The 18,141-nt window shown below is 40.9% G+C and overlaps 2 protein-coding genes across 2 annotated transcripts; both read right to left on the bottom strand.

Annotated features, from left to right (window-relative positions):
* Positions 1 to 7,223: 7,223 nt before the first annotated feature.
* Positions 7,224 to 8,466, bottom strand: LOC141601649 (uncharacterized). The gene is made up of 2 exons (XM_074421944.1): positions 7,919 to 8,466; positions 7,224 to 7,800 (listed from the first exon to the last, which is right to left on the bottom strand). The coding sequence occupies exons 1-2, from the start codon at positions 8,464 to 8,466 to the stop codon at positions 7,224 to 7,226; spliced, it is 1,125 nt and encodes a 374-aa protein (XP_074278045.1).
* Positions 8,467 to 10,260: 1,794 nt separating this feature from the next.
* On the bottom strand, positions 10,261 to 11,109 carry LOC141601650 (uncharacterized). Its single transcript, XM_074421946.1, has one exon. The coding sequence runs from the start codon at positions 11,107 to 11,109 to the stop codon at positions 10,261 to 10,263; it is 849 nt and encodes a 282-aa protein (XP_074278047.1).
* Between the last annotated feature and the right edge of the window lie 7,032 nt (positions 11,110 to 18,141).

Below are 18,141 nucleotides of genomic sequence, written 5' to 3' on the forward strand. Positions count from 1 at the left end.
CGCACAATGTCCCCATTGCGCAAAATCATGTAATGAAGAAAAGGAAAACGGGAATTGCGAGAAAAACTATAAAGGACATGAAGTAAGGCTTAGAAACTCACAAGACTTTAAGCGCAGCAAAAGGAAACCTCCCCAAACCAGCATGAGCTAGGCGGTTTCAGTAGCCAGCAGTGCTACCAATAGGTACCTGAAAAGACAACAATACCACGCATAAAACCGAGAAAGCAATGTTGAAGCGGTAATTATGTGCAAAATTTAAGAAGATGGAAGAAATCAAATATATGACGGAAAATAAAGTGGAGTAGAAAACTCCCTTAATTCCGCAAATCGACCAAACACAGCAGGGGAGTGATCGTAAACAGTATGCAATGACGTCCTCGGTCGATCGACCACATTACTCGGTCGATCGACCAATGTGTCGAAACAAAGCTCCTGAATCGTGCGGCTCGATTGATCGACCATAAGGGTCGATCGATCGATCGGAATAACTACTGTAACTTTCTGATTTCTTCGAATTAGCTCAATAACTTGAGCTAATGAGGTCTAAAATCCTGCAAATGCACAATAATACGCGCCCAAAATTGCGCAAAACCCAAAGTAACCATCTAAAGTGTTTAAAATGCTAATAAAAGTTAAAATGCGAAGTCTTGCGCACACAAAAGCAATAAATAAAAAGGTCCAGCAAATAAAATGTATAGTTTGTGAAAAAGTCTCAATCAACTAATAGTTGATCAAGAATGGCCATGGAATGGCCCACTTGACTGGCTTCTGGCTACAAGAGGTAGCCTCAACAAAGGTGCTCATCTTTTTTTGCACTCTTCTCAACTTCATCATCCGTCAAGCTCAACGGATCAACATGTCGGACATCTTCCCACTCAATGACCTCCTCGACTCGTCGGAATCCGATCGACTCCGTTGCTTTGACTGCTCATCTTCGGCTCCTCATCGCTGCCATAGCTAAGGCATCCTAGACCACCTCTTTGAATGATCGGCTCCTTCACAAACTTGAGCAACATGTGGCTCTTCCTTCCCCAAACCAGCTCTCCCGCAATATCTAAAACAAAGAGAATCTTCCTCCACTTTGCTCTCAATCTAGGGCGGACGTGTCACAACAGGAGTAGGAATAGAGACAGGAATATCAGGAAGTATAAAATAAGATTTCTTTTCAGAAACCGTATTACAAGTGACAGGCCACATGGGGTCTTTCTTCCTAGCTGTATGGGCAAAGACAATGGAATGCTTGCCTACCTTAAAGGTCAAAGTACCTGAACCAACATCAATAACTGCACCAGCAGTGTGCAGGAATGGTCTACCCAAAATAATGGGAATGTGGGCATCTTCGGGCATATCTAGTACTACGAAGTCAACAGGGAAAAAGAACTTCCCTATTTGCACGGGAATGTCCTCTAAGACTCATATAGGCTGGACCGCAGAGCAATCAGCCATCTGTACTGTCATGTTGGTTACTGCAAACCTAGTCAATTTGAGCTTCCTAGCAAGACTCAAGGGCATTACACTAATACTGGCTCCTAGGTCACATAAGGCTTTCTCTATAGGAAAGGTGCCAATATTACATGGGACAGAAAAACTACCCGGGTCTTCTAGCTTAAGGGGTGCAGTATGGGTCAAATAAGAGCATGTCTCCTCAGTTAGTGTGACAGTATGCACAGTTTCAAGTGACTTCTTTTTAGACAGTAATTGCTTCATAAATTTCATATAAGCAGGCACTTGATTGACTAATTCAAGGAAAGGTACTTGTACGTTTAAACTACGAACAACATTTTCAAACTTATTAAACGATACTTGTTCCTTCGTCGGCACCAATCTCTCCGGATAGGGGGCTGAAAGTAGCAACTTAGCCCTCTCCTCTAAATCTCTCATGCCGGCATCGGTGGACTTAGGCTGGAAGTCCACAACCTTCTCCTTGTTGTAGCTCGACCCTTCTTCGACCCGTCTCAAATGTGAACCATTAATTGACAAAGGGTCGTGCCGAACCGAACGGACCCATCAAAGCATTCGGTCTCTGTCCTTAATATTTTCGGGGCAGTAGTACCCCGAAACAAGTGATCCCTCGGGTTATCGGGCATTGGAGGACAAAAAGAATCACCTTCAGCAGCAATCTCAGTCGATCGACCAGGTTGGTCAGTCGATCAACTGACTTCAACAGGACCAGAAGCTACTGTTTGTCATACTTCAGTCGATCGACCGGGTATGTCAGTCTATCGACTGACATACCTGCTGATCGTCTTTTTCTTGTTTTTATTCGCCAACGCCTTCTTCTTGCTTGTTTTCCGCCTCATCTTTTTCAAAGGGCATCCTCAACCATAATGGGCCCATCAAGGGTAGACCCACTCCTCAAGGTAATGGCATTAAGGGTCTCCTTTTGATCAGTTTGAGTCGGTAAATGTCCCGGAGCTCGAGTTGTATTCTTGCTAGCCAATTGGGCAATTTGGCTCTCCAACATCTTCATCCCGGCCTCTCTAGCCTGGGATTCTTTCAGCAACAAATTCTTTAACTCATTGAAATCGAACCTTGGGTTTGTTGATGTCTTCTTGTGGGACATACGGAGGCTTTTTGAACTGTTGTTGCTTATGAGGGGGCACATAGTTCTGCTGCTGCTTCGCTTTGGGAGGGTTGAGTCGGATTCAAGACATTTTGGCTACTCCACCTCAAGTTTGGGTGGACATTCGGCTCATAGTATGTGTTTGTCTCGCCTATAATGTTGAAAGGCGGACAAGACTCAAAGGGACTAGGACAATTGTCTCAAACATGTCCCTCACTCCACATCTTTTACGACGAAAGGACTGTCAAAACAAAGATTTACATGGTAAATCCCCCCTTTTGAAGCTCCTCCCAACTCGTACTTGTCAAATCTCGCCGTGAGAGCTTCTAATGCAGCTACCGAAGGAGATTCAGCAGCTCTCCTTTAATTTCCCCTAGAATTCCCATACTCAGCTTTGTGGGTGGCCAAGTCATCAATGATCTTCCACCCCTTAGTCTCCCCCGTATTCTCCTAGAATCTACCATTAGCTGCCGCATCCAAGATAGCCCTCTGATCGTCATAGAGCCCATTGTAGAACTGATTGCATAGGCTCCACTTCTCAAACCCTTGATGCGGGATGGTTCGCACCAGCTTCTTGAAACGGACCCATTCCTCATGAAAGTTCTCATCAGGCCCCTGTTTAAAGCTCGTGATTTGAGCTCTAATAGCATTCGTCTTCGAGGCAGAAAAGTACTTCTTGTAGAATGCCAAGGCCGAAGAATTCTAGTCGGTGATCCCATTATCAGCTCGGTCCAGATCTCTGTACCACTCCCTTGCAGCATCGCGGAGTGAAAATATAAACATAGTCTCCTTTATCTCGGTCCTGGTCACACCGGTCGGCGGGGGTATAGAGCAAAGAATAATCAATAAATATCTCCATATGCTTGGCTGCATCTTCATTTGCAGCTCCCCCGAACTGGTTCCTCTCAACCAAGTTGATATAAGAAGGCTTCGGTTCGAATTTTCTACCAGTTCCCGGTAATTCGAACCCCTTGTATAGATTTTCAGCTGTCGGCTCAGAGTGACTTGCTATAGTTGCTTCTTCAGCCATGACTGGAAATTACGGAGATGTAACTGTCTCAGCTGAAGAAGTGGAAATGGGTGATGAAGGTGGATCCTCCTCGTATAGCTCGTTCTCGTAGTAACTAGACAGAGTACTCGGCTCTTCCTCTGTCGGCAGAACTCTAGATGAACGTCTCAACTCACGCAGGTCTTCTCAATCTCGGATTGAAAGGTACTAATTCACCACCCCGTGACTGCGCGCATAAGAAGAAACTACAAAAAGAATATGAGAATAGTTTAAGGAACGAATGTCCCTTAAACTAAGAAACAGACTAAAATAAAACAACTAAAAATTAGAACAATTGCCTCCCCGGCAACGGCGCCAAAATTTGATACCCGTCGTTGTGAGTACCAAAGATAAAATTTATAATCCAACTACAACTATAGATAGCGGTAGCAGGGTCGAACCACAGAGAGGCAGATGTAACTTCTAGTTGTCTTAATTTCGGTCTTAAGGTAACAATGATGTGGGGGTTTTGATCTGATTTGGTCTACAGCTAAAGGCAATAAGAGACAATAAACTAAATAAACGGATAAAACAGGTATTAAAAGGGTGCAAGGATGGTCGGTTCACTATAGTTTCGGCGGCAGCAAACTAGATAGATCTAAAACAATCACGTGAGACGGGAAAATAAGAGGTCCTTTCGGTCCACTCTCACAGGTAGCATCTTTCGATCTCGCTACAGGTCCCTAATACCACTAATACTGACTTTCGTCCTGAAAAGTGACTAAAGGTCTAAATTAAACTATCTTTCGATCTAATTAATCTAGTCGTCTTAATTAAGCAGGCTATCTTCCTTCCCTATCTTTCGATCTTTATTGGGTCGGTCAAATCCTAGGTATTCAACTGGTCGCGTGCACTCGATTCGTCAAACACAACAATTAAAACAATTAAAACGAAACAATCTCAGCGTGGCCAGTCGATCGACCAGGGTGTGCGGTCGATCGAACGACATGCGTTAATTCTAATGCCGCCTAACCTACAATTCCCCTACATCCTAGCACAATTAATTTAGCTACTCATACTAGGATTGATAACAACAATGAAATTAACGAAATTTACTACTGAATTCATGCTTAAATTAACGGAATAAAAGGCTAGCATAAAACGATAATTATGGCTTCGGGAAACTAACTAACAATTCTATACTATGAACGATAAAGTAATGAAACTGAAAATAAGCAGAGGAATACCAAATGAATTTGCAGAAGAAAGATCCGAAAACCGAATTGCATTGAATACCCAACAATATTAAAAACCCTAATGAATTAACAAAGCTAATGAAAACTGAATGAAACTGAATGTATAAAACTCTCGATCAATGTCTCTGTAAACTAGGTTACGTTATATAGCAAACTCACGTAACTTTATTCCTAAACCTAACATAGCTTTGGGCTTTGGATTTCTCGTTCTATATGTTTAATCTGCGTATCAGCTCGTAACTTGATCGATCGACCACTGTGACCGGTCGATCGACTGAGTGGCTCTGAACAGTGTCTTCTGTAACTCGTGCTCAGGTCGATCGACTAATGAGACCAGTCGATCGACTGCTTTAGCTGGTAGTTGACTTCAATCTTCTCGTGGATTTGTCTTTCGGGCCTCGGAATGCGCACCAAGCTCGTTCCTTGAGTAAATACTTCACGTCAAATGCAGTGCAAAGTACTCGGGGACGGATTTAGCTCAATATCTACTCATTTCCGCATAAATCTGCAATATTACATAAAAATACGAAAGTAGACGAAATGGAGCAAATAGTAGCATAAAACTACACAATTGAGCTCTGATATGCGTGTAAAATGGGGTGTAAAACATCATATTTAGGACACGCATCAATATACATAACAACCACAATCAGTGGGGAGTAACTCGGGCGTTCTCCCATCAAGTTGAATAAGTAATGCTAATATATCAAAGTAATTATAAACTTAAAACAATAATATATCAATATAAGTTAAAACATGAATAAGTAATAAATATTTCAAACTCATTAATTAAAAAGTAAAGTAAGCAAAGTGAAACAATATCTCAATTCTTCTTGTGGAAATTAGCTTAGTGACTTAGTCTAGATTTTCACTCGGGATATACTAAAGTACCGAAGTACCAAACTAGCTTCGGGAACCCAGTGTTACGCCGTCGGTGACCAACTCCAAGTTTTTGAGGCTTAGTGTTACGCCGTCGGTAACCAACTCCAAGTTCTCTAACTAGGCTACTCAACTATAGTAGAAGGTCGTGTTACCACATAGTGCGGAGTTCTAGTCTAAGATATATATATATCTCCCGGGATACCCTGACACCCAGTTCAACCACTAATCCCCCGCAGAAGATCAGTTCTATAGCTGATCGCAAAACCGTATACCTAAGCTTATTATTCTAAACCTTACACCTTAATCCCCTATCTACTAAAAGAATAGGTGATCTCTATTATTTTCCAGCCAAAAAGCATATTCTCAAAAAAAGAAACTAATGATAATTATGTTCATTCACTAAATAAGGAAACTAACAATTACAATTTAATTCATCTATAATATTTTCATTAAAATTAATCTTTTCATCAAATTATATTTTTTTCAGTAAACTCTAAATTATAATATTTTAATTAAAATAAAATAAAATTTATTTAAAAAACTATAAATTGCTAAATCTTTTATTAATCCTATTATTAGATAATGAGTTGACCTATATTCTATATAAAACCAAAACTAGAAATCGTTGTTATTACTTTCGTGACAAAAAAAAAATATAAATTGAAACTCATTAACTTTATGCTATAAAAATATTTTCATTAAAATATATTTCAACTCATTACTCAATTCTCTTAACTAAGTTTTAGTTCTAGCTTTTATTTATCAAAGCAAAATACAATAAAGATAAATGTAAACAATTATAAGGTACCAATATTATATAACTAATTTTATAAAAATATTAAACTTTAGGTACCGTGCATAAAATGCATGGGATCTAAACTAGTTATTCCATAAGTTTTTTAAATCCATTTCAAATAGTGTTCATTATTCAAATTCCTTAAAAGAAAACTTCCCAAAAATAGTAACTTCTAAATATAGTAACTTTCTCGAAACAGAAACTTTCCTAATATAGAAATATTCTTAGAATATAACATTCTTAAAATAGAAACATCATGCAAATAGTAACATTTTAACAATAGAAACTTGCTAAATAAAGAAGGTTACTAAAAGTAGTAATATACTAAAAATATTAATTAATAAAAATAGAAACCGTTAAAATACTTAATATATCAAAATAGCTAATAATGATTCGGGATGAATATAACAAATTCCATAAAGACATTTCATAAATACTTTTCATTAACTTAGTCGTCAATAAAGTAGTAATAGTTATTTTTTTTTTTTTTGAAATAACCCCAAATGCGGGATTACGAACTTATCATTAAATCGGCTTTCGCAACATCCACGATGTGACGAGGAACGTCAAAGCATCGAAGAAATTACTACCATCCAAAGTACAAGAATGAGCTAATAAATGAGCAGCTCTATTATGTTTTCTAGTAATACGCGACCAAGAAACCGAACAAATACTACTGGACAGCAATAAGATCTGTTTAGTAATCAAATGAAAATCTGTACGACCTTCTTTCCGACTTTACAACGCTTCAATGACCTCCATGCAGTCCCCTTCCATGCAGATATATTGATGGTTCATCCGCCTTGCAATCCTAAGCCCCTGAAGGATGGCTTCTGCTTCAGCTATGCGAACTTCGAACTCCGCTTGTCTCCTCTCCTCCCAACTCCACAGCACATCTCCCTTATCATCCCTACAAATTACCCCAATGCCCATCCCCTTCCCTTCCTTCACCCCAGCATCCACACTAATCCTAACACTTCCTTGACACGGCCTGCGGTCCCTTGTTTGCATCAAGCTCACCCCTGCGTCCTTAGTATAATGACCCAGCCCTCCCTTCTCCTCGCCTTGCTGCACCTCCACCATCTCCTTTAGTAAATCCGACACTCTCCTCACAACTCGTTCCACCCTTGGCATCTCATATTCAAACACAACCCGATTTCTCCTCTCCCATAAAGCCCACACCCCTGTTATAAACCGCTCCACATCATCGCGCTCTATCTCTCTGATAACATCTTCTACCCACTCCCTCACCCGCTCATACCCCATAGCCGACCGCAACTCCGAACCCAGCCCAGCACAAACCCCATCTGACCCCCTGCAACCCCGTGCAAGGTGGAGACAAGTCTCCACCTCACTCAATCAAATCGGACAGACCTTATTCGAGGACTTAATTCGGGATGCTATATTACGCTTTGTGGCTATCGTGTCATTACAAAACTGCCAGAAAAAAAATTTTGATACGAGGTAAAGAACGAGAGCTCCAAATTCTCCTCCACAGCCACATATCATTGCGCCTATCATACTGCCCGTCCTCCTCCACAAAGTCGCCCATCAGCTCCTTGTATGCGGACTTCACAAAATACACTCCACTTTTCTCTAGCTCCCACATCCAATCATCCTCCATATCGCCTTGCCCAGTCACACGCATATTCAAAATACGGGATTGATCAAATGGTAGGAACAAACTTCGCACCTTCGTAGTATCCCAACCACTGCCATCCAGCCGGATCAGCTCTGCCACAAGCATATTTTCATCACCACCACCTCTCGAAGACAAAGCCATTCGTGTTCTAGTCCTCGCAATCCAGGGATCTTGCCACAACTTGGTACTTAGCCCATTCCCAATCCGCCTCTGCAACCCCTTCATAAGAACCTCTCGAGCTTCCAAGATACCTTTCCAAGTATAGCTTGGGTTCGAGCCTAGCTCGACTTTCATAAAGGATCTATTGGGATAGTATTTACCCCCTAAAACACGAACCATCAAACAGTCCCGGTCCGTTATCATCCTCCAAGCTTGCTTCCAAGTAGACCTAGGTTGAACTCATGATAATTCCGAAACCCCAGTCCTCCTAAGCACTTTGGTCGACACAGCTGGGACCAAGCAATCCACGTGATTATCTTTTTTTCCGCCATCCGAAACCCACCAGAAACGGGACACCAACGCACGAAGTTCGTCACAAAAATTGAAGGGAAGCTTGAAGACACTCATCGCATAGGTGGGAATAGATTGGGCTACGGCCTTTATCAAAATTTCCCTCCCTGCCTTCGATAGAAGCATTCCTTTCCAACCTTGCAACTTACGACATAATTTATCCCGAATCACACGAGCTACTACCTGTTTCGAATGCCCAACCACAGTAGGTAAACCCAAGTACTTATCGCGCTCCTCAACCGCTGTCACTCCCAGCCAATTAGCAATTGGGTTCTATCTTCCCTCCGGGGTGCATTTACTAAACGACACTGTCATTTAATTGTAGTTGACAAGTTGCCCTGAAGCCGATTCATAGCTCGTTAAAATCTCCTTCACTTTCCTAACCTCTGCCTCATTAGCTCGCACAAATAATATGCTATCGTCTGCAAATAAAAGATGCGAAACCGCCGGTGAACCTGCAGCAACTCTCACCCCCCTAATGGCCTCATCCTCCACGGCTTTCCTCAACTGTCCAGAGATCACTTCCGCACATAAGATAAACAAATACGGCGATAGAGGGTCCCCTTGATGGAGTCCCTTATTAGGTCGAAATTATTCAGTCAATTTATTGTTCACCTTGATAGTAAAAGACACGGATGACACACACTTCATAACATTTGTAGTCCACCCACTGTCAAAGCCCATACGAGTCAAGACCCGCCCCAAAAAAGACCATTCAATTCTATCGTATGCCTTAGCCATGTCTAATTTAAGTGCCATGTGACCCATCCTCGACCTTGTATTCTTCATGTGATGGAAAAGTTCGAAAGCTACAAGGATATTATCGAAAATCAGTCGACCCGGGGTAAAGGCCGACTGGTTCTCCGACACTATGGCACCCAGAAAAACCTTCAACCTATTGGCTAGCACTTTGGACACGAGCTTATACACGGAATTACATAAGCTAATGGGTCGAAAATCAACAATTTTGTCCGGGGCCTTTTTCTTCGGTATCAACACAATCTGGGTTTCATTCATGCTATAGGGGATTGGCTGACCCCGAAGTATATTAAGAACAGTTCTCACAACCAACGGACTGACAATGTGCCAATAAGTTTGGAAAAAGATTCCATTCATACCGTCTGGTCCCGGCGCCTTCAGTGGGTGCATTTTGTTGAGAGCCATGACAACTTCCTCCTCCCTATAATCGGCCCTTAAGGATTCGTTCATTTCATCAGTCACCCTATTCGCCACAACATCTAGTATATCCTCCCGTATAACTGGGTCATCCGAGGTGAACAATTTCTGAAAATAGTCCTTAGCTACAGTAGCCACTGCATCAGTCCCGGCTTGCACTTGGCCATTATCATCAATCAGCTGAGCTATGTGATTCTTTTGCTTTCGTTGGTTCGCCTTCCTGTGAAAGAATTTTGTATTCTTATCTCCTTCCTTTAACTAGACAGCTCGCGATCTCTGACGCCAAAATAATTCCTCATGTTTTAGAAGCAAAGCAATCTCCTTCACAAGCTGTTTCCGTTCCTTAAGCTCTCGGGCAGACCACCCTCCTTCATTAAGGCACTTGAGTCGTCTACGCTTTTTCTGAACATCCCATAAAATTTTGCCAATACTAATACCCTTCCACTTTTAAAGCTCTTCAGAGCACGCTGCAATTGTATCGACAAGCTCCTCATTGCCCATTTCCCAAGCATTCCGAATAGTTTTCTCGCACCCATCTTCGCTCACCCAAATATGCTCGAACCGGAATAACCTCCCTGACCCCATATCACGATCCACCCTAGGCTGCAAAATTACTTTAATAGGGGCATGGTCGGACCTTTCCCTATCCATATGAAACAACTTGGCCCTCGGAAACATGTCGAACCACTCCGCATTCCCCATAGCTCGGTCGATTATTGATTTCCTATTATCACCGTCCTCCTGCCTATTATCGTAAGTAAACTCGTATCCCTCAAACCCGATAACCTTGAGCCCACAATCATCGACTGCCTCTCGGAAATTATTCATTTGCCACTGTGGATGATTACCCCCTTTCATCTCAGTAGCAAATAAAATTTCATTAAAGTCTCCTATACACAACCACGGAGACGCCCCATTCTCCGCCCCTAAAACACGCAGCAATTCCCAAGAGAGATGACGATCACTCACCATCGGCCATCCATAGAAACCCGTAACCCGCCAAATTATTCCCTCCCCACTCACATCGAAATCCATATAATGTACATATGCTAACCTAAAACTACACGAAACAGCTTTTCGCCATAGAAACGCCAGACCCCGTGACCTACCTACACTATCAACTTCCATGTCTTCATAATCAGTAAGACACGGTCGCACTCTTCTAAACTCACTCCCACTCAGCTTAGTCTCACATAAGAAGACTAAGTCTGGGGCCTCCCTCCGTAATAAATTACGGAGCCCTCCTACTGCATCGGGGTTGCCTAGCCCCATACAATTAAGGCTCAAGAGTTTCATGATGCCCGGCGGGGTTGAGTCATCTCAACCTCCGCCTCAGGTGAAGTTACACCCATCGAAAATCGAACCTTCTTAACAGCCCTATCACTATTTCCCATATCCGCCCTTTGAACCACACTCTCCTCCTTCTTACGTTTCTTTTCCACAAACATCCTCTCCCCATCTGCCCCAACACTCTCCTTTTAATCCCTCACTCGCCTAATCCATTTCCTTGCCCCGCCAGGAGAGACAGTCAAAGTAGCACTCTCCGTTTCCATAAGACCCTCCTGCACTTCCACCCCTTCCACCACTGCAGCATCCCCCACTCCACTCTTACAGCCGTCATCATACACTCTCACATCCACATCCCTTCCATCTCCCTCTACAGAGTGAGTACTCGGGAATAGCTCCCTCCTCTCCTCACTAGCGTGCCCTGGTTCCTCCCTATGCTCCACTACCACCATTTCTTTCGCTTTCACCATATCCCACCCCTGCCCTTTCCTCCCTTATACTTAATGGCAATGCCTTTCAGTTTGTCAATCATATCTTCCACCACGACCTCCTCTCTTCTTTTATGCTCCTGTTCGAAAGCTACGTTTAAGGATCTCGCACCTCTCCCCTTAGTCTCAGTGACAGTCTTAAACACCTTCCATGGGGAAGCACGTAACGCTTCACTGAACTGCAACTCACCATCTTCATAGGGACCATCATCGCAATCTTTTTCGCCATGCCCTAATATACCGCAACCATAGCAGAAAGTCGGGAGTCGCTCATATTTTACTTCGAACTCTACCAAACCACCACTGGGCATTCTCACCCCCAACACTCGATTTAAGAGGTTTACGCACGTCATGAACTATTCGAATACGTATAGCTCTCTCCATTTCAGGGAAAGGCGTTATATCCGCCATAATGAACTGCCCTAACTGCATTCCCAACCTACGAACATTCTCCCTGTTTGACCTCACTTTAATCGGCAAGTCGTAAACCCTCGCCCACAGCGGAACAAGGAATAGAGGTGTATCTGATAACTTCCCATCCTCACATGGATCATTAAAGCTCCAAATGAATTTGTCAAAATGCCATGGTTGTCCCTCAATAAATAGAGGTGTATCTGATAACTTTCCATCCTCACATGGATCATTAAAGCTCCAAATGAATTTGTCAAAATGCCATGGTTGTCCCTCAATAACTCTCTCCTTATCCTTACCATCCGCAAAATTAAAGACAAAAATTTTATTCTTAGTGTCGATCAAATTGCCAGAAACCGTACCTTTAGTATTCCATAGCTTCGTCATGGATTCGATGGCTGCCCTAGCGTTAATAGCCTTCGAGGTCCAAATGCGGCCAACCAGCATGTGCTTCTCCTGCCCTACCTCTGTCGAACTCCCACCCACGTCCCACACAAAGATATCATCCTCATTCTCCATAATCCTCTTCCCCTTATCCCTCCTCGTGTGATTCTGATCTCCCATCGCAATACAAAACCCTACCAACACTCATAGATCGTAAAAGAAAAAGTGGTTATGAAAACTGAGAAAACAAGAGTCCCTTGTATAGAATCGAAGGGAGGAACCTTCATAAACAAGGAACCGAACGGCGACTAAGCAAAGACAGACATCCTCATAGAAACCCTAGAGGAGACTTGTTGTCAACAAAAGGTTTTAGGTCTAATTGTTTTTTCTTTTTTAGTAATAGTTATTTTTAGGAAAGATATAAATAGTAAGTTATTAATAGCTTATTTCTAAATCGGGTAAACTTAATTTAATACTAAACCATTTATTTAATCAATAAAATTATTTTAGTCAATTATTTATATCAAAATAGGATTAATAAATATTCTGGAAATATATGTTAAATAACCAAATTGCCATTTTCTAAAAATTAGGTTTTGATTAGTCGGTTTTACCATATATGTTAAATACTTTATAAAATCGATTTAAACTCCGATAGTTACGAAATTTTAATTGAGTACTTTTAATATCCTCCTACGCTAGCCTACTAAATTTCATAAATAGAATACTTCATTTGATAATTAAAACGTATTAAAAACCGTTAAATCGATAAAACCGCAAAACACGATTTAAACAACTAAAAATACTTTTCGACCATAATAATTTACACAAAAATTTAAGTCATTCTAAAATTAATTATCAGAGTCAAAAATATAGTTTTCATAATTTATAAGTCACGAAAATAAATTAAAGCATAATAAGTTTATTTAAGCCAAAAAAATGAAATATAAAGAACAAACCCTAATAAAGTTTAAGAACATGAAATTTATTATCTAACATCTCAAATCCATCCAAAGGACCAGAATATCATATTATTAAAATTTTCAAAATTGATTTATAATAATAATTCAATTGGGCCAAAATAGAACAATAACAACATTAATAAAAACGATATCATTTGTAAAATATGTGAATATGATAAATCTGAAAAATCACATGATATTAAAGATAAATCAATATCAGAAATTAACATATCAATTTGAAAAGTTTTTGAAATCATAGTAGACATTAAAATCATAATAAACTATAAAAAAAACCACATAATACATGCGACAACTCATAAAACCTAATGAAATGTCGAGGCCATCACGTGTTACCTCTAATTGCAATATGAGTCAATAAGGTATTCGCTCTTGTATGGATCTCCTTTGTAACCTACAAAAACATTATGAATATATGGTGAAAACCATATAAAACGTTAATTAAAAAGAGGGATTAAAGAGTAATCGTCTTACCCTTGAACTAAAGATGAATAATGGATGAATCAAGGTAGAAAAATTGGAGACAAGTAATATTGTTAGCACTTGACTAGTACGGCCAAAGAGGAAGAAAAGATGGAACGATTTTTTAAAATAATGTTCAAAAATAAAATATTTATCGTTTTGGGTTGGTTTTGAAACTATTTGTCAAAATGATGTCCACGTAGGCTCGGAAAATACTGAACCTGGAACACGAGATAGACACGCCATTTGGAATGGCGTGTTTAGTGTCAAAACTGAAATTTTTTTTTAAAAAAAATTTGGAGGTAGACACGCCATTGCATATGGTGTGTATCAAATGTGAACAAATTAAGTACAATAGCTCCAAATTAGCTGCTCTCTCTCTCAAAATTAAAAAAAGAAAACCCTAACTTTGTCTCACTGCTCCACCGTCTCCACCATCCAAGCTGACCTCCCTCCGTCTTCCCCTACTCAATCGTCGGGGATGGGTCCGTCCCTTTGCCTATCCTCGGCGATTCGACACATCTCATATATTTTAACCCCTTTTTCTAACCTTATATCCTTCGCATTTGATGTACAACCGCCGCCGCCACCTCGGCGCTGCTCCGTCGCCTGGGAAGTGTTTGCACTGACCTATTTCCGGTGATCGGCCCTTCCCTTTTATATTTTATTCCCCTGATCTTCTCCTCCACTGAATTGATGTGACGCGACTTTTTTGGTCCTTCGGTTGGACCGTCGGCGGTCCGGCCTGTTGAAGCCTCTCGTGGTATCTGGGTTTCTGTTCCTTTTCTTGCTTCATGGTTGGAGCTAGATTTTTATCTCGTTGTTGATTCCGTCTACCCGTTTGTTTCGTCTGTCGGGATGTTGTTCCCTCCTTATCGTTCCAGTCCCGTTGGTACCTTGTCCTGTCACCGTCGTTTTCCGCTTTCAATCAAGGGGTGATCCCCCCATTCCCCCCACCCCTGGGTTGTCTACCTAGTATTAAAGTTGTCTGGTTGTGTCGATGAGTTAACTCATTTGTCTCTGCTGCTTCGTCCTTAGTGGCTGCCTTTTGGGTCCGATACGGTGATCCCCCCATTTCCCCTACCTGTTGTGCCCTCTGTTTTTTAATTTGTTTTCGACCAGTATTGTTCCTTTTAAGTCTGTTTGTTTGTTTGCTTGGCGGTGGTCCTGGGAGGTGTCTCTTGGTGATTTGGGTTGTTTTGTTGTGGTTTGATCTGTCTTGTTGTCTTTTGGAGGGTCTTTGATGGTTTCGTGCCAGTCATGTTGTCGAGTTGTCTGAGGTAGGTTTGTTTAACAGGTTTGGTGTAAGTGGCACTTGTTGTTTTTGGGGATCTTCTGGTGCTAATTGGGTCTTTTTCGTCTTTTCGGATTGAGGAGTCTGGATGATGGGGTTTTTCTTGTCTTGTGTGCGGCTTTGCCTTGGGTGCTTCGGTTGGGTTTATTGACCCGGAGGTGGTGGTCTTGCTGGTGTCTGTTTTAAGGTTGAAGGGTTTTCGTATGAGATGTGCTTGGTAGGGTGAAGTCGGGGTTTGGCTCTGCTGTTGGGTGGCCCGGATGCGGTGGTCTCAACTTCTCTTGTCTCCATGAAAGGGTTGGCTTGGAATTGTAGGGATCTTAATGATACGCTTGCCCCTTCAATCCCTAAAATTAGAGCAATTTGTAGGTCGTTTCATAATAATTTAGACTTTGTTTTCCTTTCTGAAACTAAGTGTGATGTACGATCAGTTGATTTTCTTTTGCGCCCTATGGGTTTTCTCGAGTCTGCCGGGTGTGATGCTGATGGTTTAAAAGGGGGCCTGTGGGTTGGATGGAAAAGTAGTTGTAAATTAGAATGTATCTTTTCCAGTCGCAATCTTATTATCCTCTCGGTTAATCAATGTAAAGGTAGTTTGTGGTATTTATGTTGTGTTTACGGTGAACCTGATCATTCTAAGCGGGGCGCTGTATGGGAATCTTTTACTTGCCATCTTAATTCCTTGGACAAACCTTTCCTGCTTTTTGGTGACTTCAACCAAGTTGAATTCTCGTCTGATAAGTTAGGTGGTAGTGAAAAATTAATTAGAGGGGCAAACTTATTTTCCTACTGGAAGAATTTACACTGTCTGATAGATATCTCTTTCAAGGGACCTAGATTCACTTGGTGTAATAATAGGGAACATCCTTATCAAATTTATGAAAAGCTTGATAAGGGTTTTGCTTCTAATGATTGGCTCTCTCTATTCCCTAATACTTTTATTAAACACCTGCCTATTCAAATTTTGGATCATGCACCTATTATCCTTGATACAAATATGATTCTCCATACCAAGAAGAAAATCTACAGACTAGAGGCATGGTGTTTTGACCATGCTGAATGCAGTGGCCTGGTTAAAGATAACTGGGGAAGGACAGATAAGGGTGATGTTTCTCATGTTCTTTTGTCAAAATTACGTCGTATAAACAATGCTTTCAGAGTATGGGCTTATAACAAAAAAGAAGAATGGGGTCTAAAGTGGAGTGCATTTGATCAAGACCTGGAGTCCTTTCTTTTGGATATTGAGAATGGTGGTGACACTATTAACTACGAGTTATGTCATAAAAGGCTGATAGAATTCTCTATTGCCACGGGCACTTATTGGCGTCAACGTACCAAATTGAAATGGAATTGTGAGGGTGACACGTACACTAAATATTTTTTCAATTGGGTTAAAGGACGATCTGGTGCTAATCTTATATTGGGTATTAAAAAAGACTCTAATGAATGGACTTTTGATATGAAGGAGATTGGTGGATTATTTAATATATACTTCTCTAATATCTTTAAGTCTGATGCTGAGCCTGAGTGTTTTGAAGATTACATAAATAATTACGGTTATTTATTTGATAATCTTAAGCGTAAAGTGGGTATGGAGGAGAGAGCCAAGTTGGGCCGTTTATACTCGAAAAATGAAGTTCGCCAGGCTGTGTTCCAATTGGGACCCCTAAAATCTCCGGGTCCTGACGGGATTCCTGCAGCTTTCTACCAGAAGTATTGGTCTATTGTTAAGAATTATGTTATTAGTGGAGCTCTCAATATCCTCAATTCGGGTACTGTTCTTAAGGATTTTAATAAAACCTTTATTGTCCTTATTCCAAAAAATGATTGCCTTGAGAGAGTTGGGGATTTTTGGCCGATTAGCCTCTGCAATGTTATTATGAAAATTGTCACAAAGTGTATTGCTAATAGATTAAAAGGGGTTATGGATGACCTGGTTAGTCCATTTCAAAGTGCCTTTGGTCCTAATAGAAGTATTGCGGATAATATTGTTATTGCTCAAGAAATTCTTCACGTCATCAACTATAGGAGTTATGGTGAGAAGGGTATGATGGCATTAAAGGCTTATATGAGTAAAGCTTATGATAGACTGAACTGGAATTTTATAAGAGGGGTGCTTTCTTACTTGAATTTGCCAGACTCTATGGTTCATCTCATTATGAGTACTATTGAAACTGTTTCCTATGAAATCCTAATTAATGGTGCTCCTATGGAAAATGTTGAACCTTGCTTTGGGATTAGGCAAGGTGATCCTTTGTCCCCTTATATTTTCGCGCTGTGTACCGAAGTCCTATCCCAAATGATTATCTATGCCCAAGATAGTAATCTCATTAAGGATATTAAGATATGTAAGAACGGTCCGTAAATCTCCCACCTTTTGTTTGCAGATGATTCACTCTTCTTTTTACGTGGTGACTATGGGGATATGGACTTTCTTATGAACCTTATCGATGAATATTGTGCTGCCTCTGGACAATGCCTTAATAAAGATAAGTCCTCTATTCTTTTCAGTCCAAATTGCTCACTCATGATGGTCAAAAAGTGCTTGACTGACTTTAAATTTGCTCCTAAGCATGATATTGGTAACTATCTTGGCTTACCAACGAGTATTGGGTCTTCTAAGAGAGAGCTTTTTAAATTTCTTGTCGACAAAACTAAAAGAAGGCTATCCTCCTGGAATAATATTCTTCTTTCTTCGGCTGGTAAACTAACTCTTATTCGTTCTGTTCTCTCTTCACTATCCCTTTTCTCTCTATCGGTATTTCGCATACCGGTAAGTGTAACATCAAAACTTCAGTCTTTGATGGTGCATTTTTGGTGGAGTGGAACTAGAACTAATAAGTCTATTCATTGGTGTAGTAAAGACTTTCTTAGTAGGCATGTGGGAGAAGGGGGCCTTGGTCTTCGCAATATTGTTTGCTTTAATCAAGCCCTCCTTGCTAAATCTGCTTGGAGAATTTTATGTGATCCGGGAAGTCTTATTAGTATGGTGATTGGTCCCAAGCTTGGTATCCAAGATGAT

Source organism: Silene latifolia, chromosome 9, assembly GCF_048544455.1.
Source record: "Silene latifolia isolate original U9 population chromosome 9, ASM4854445v1, whole genome shotgun sequence".
Lineage (NCBI taxonomy): Eukaryota > Viridiplantae > Streptophyta > Magnoliopsida > Caryophyllales > Caryophyllaceae > Silene > Silene latifolia.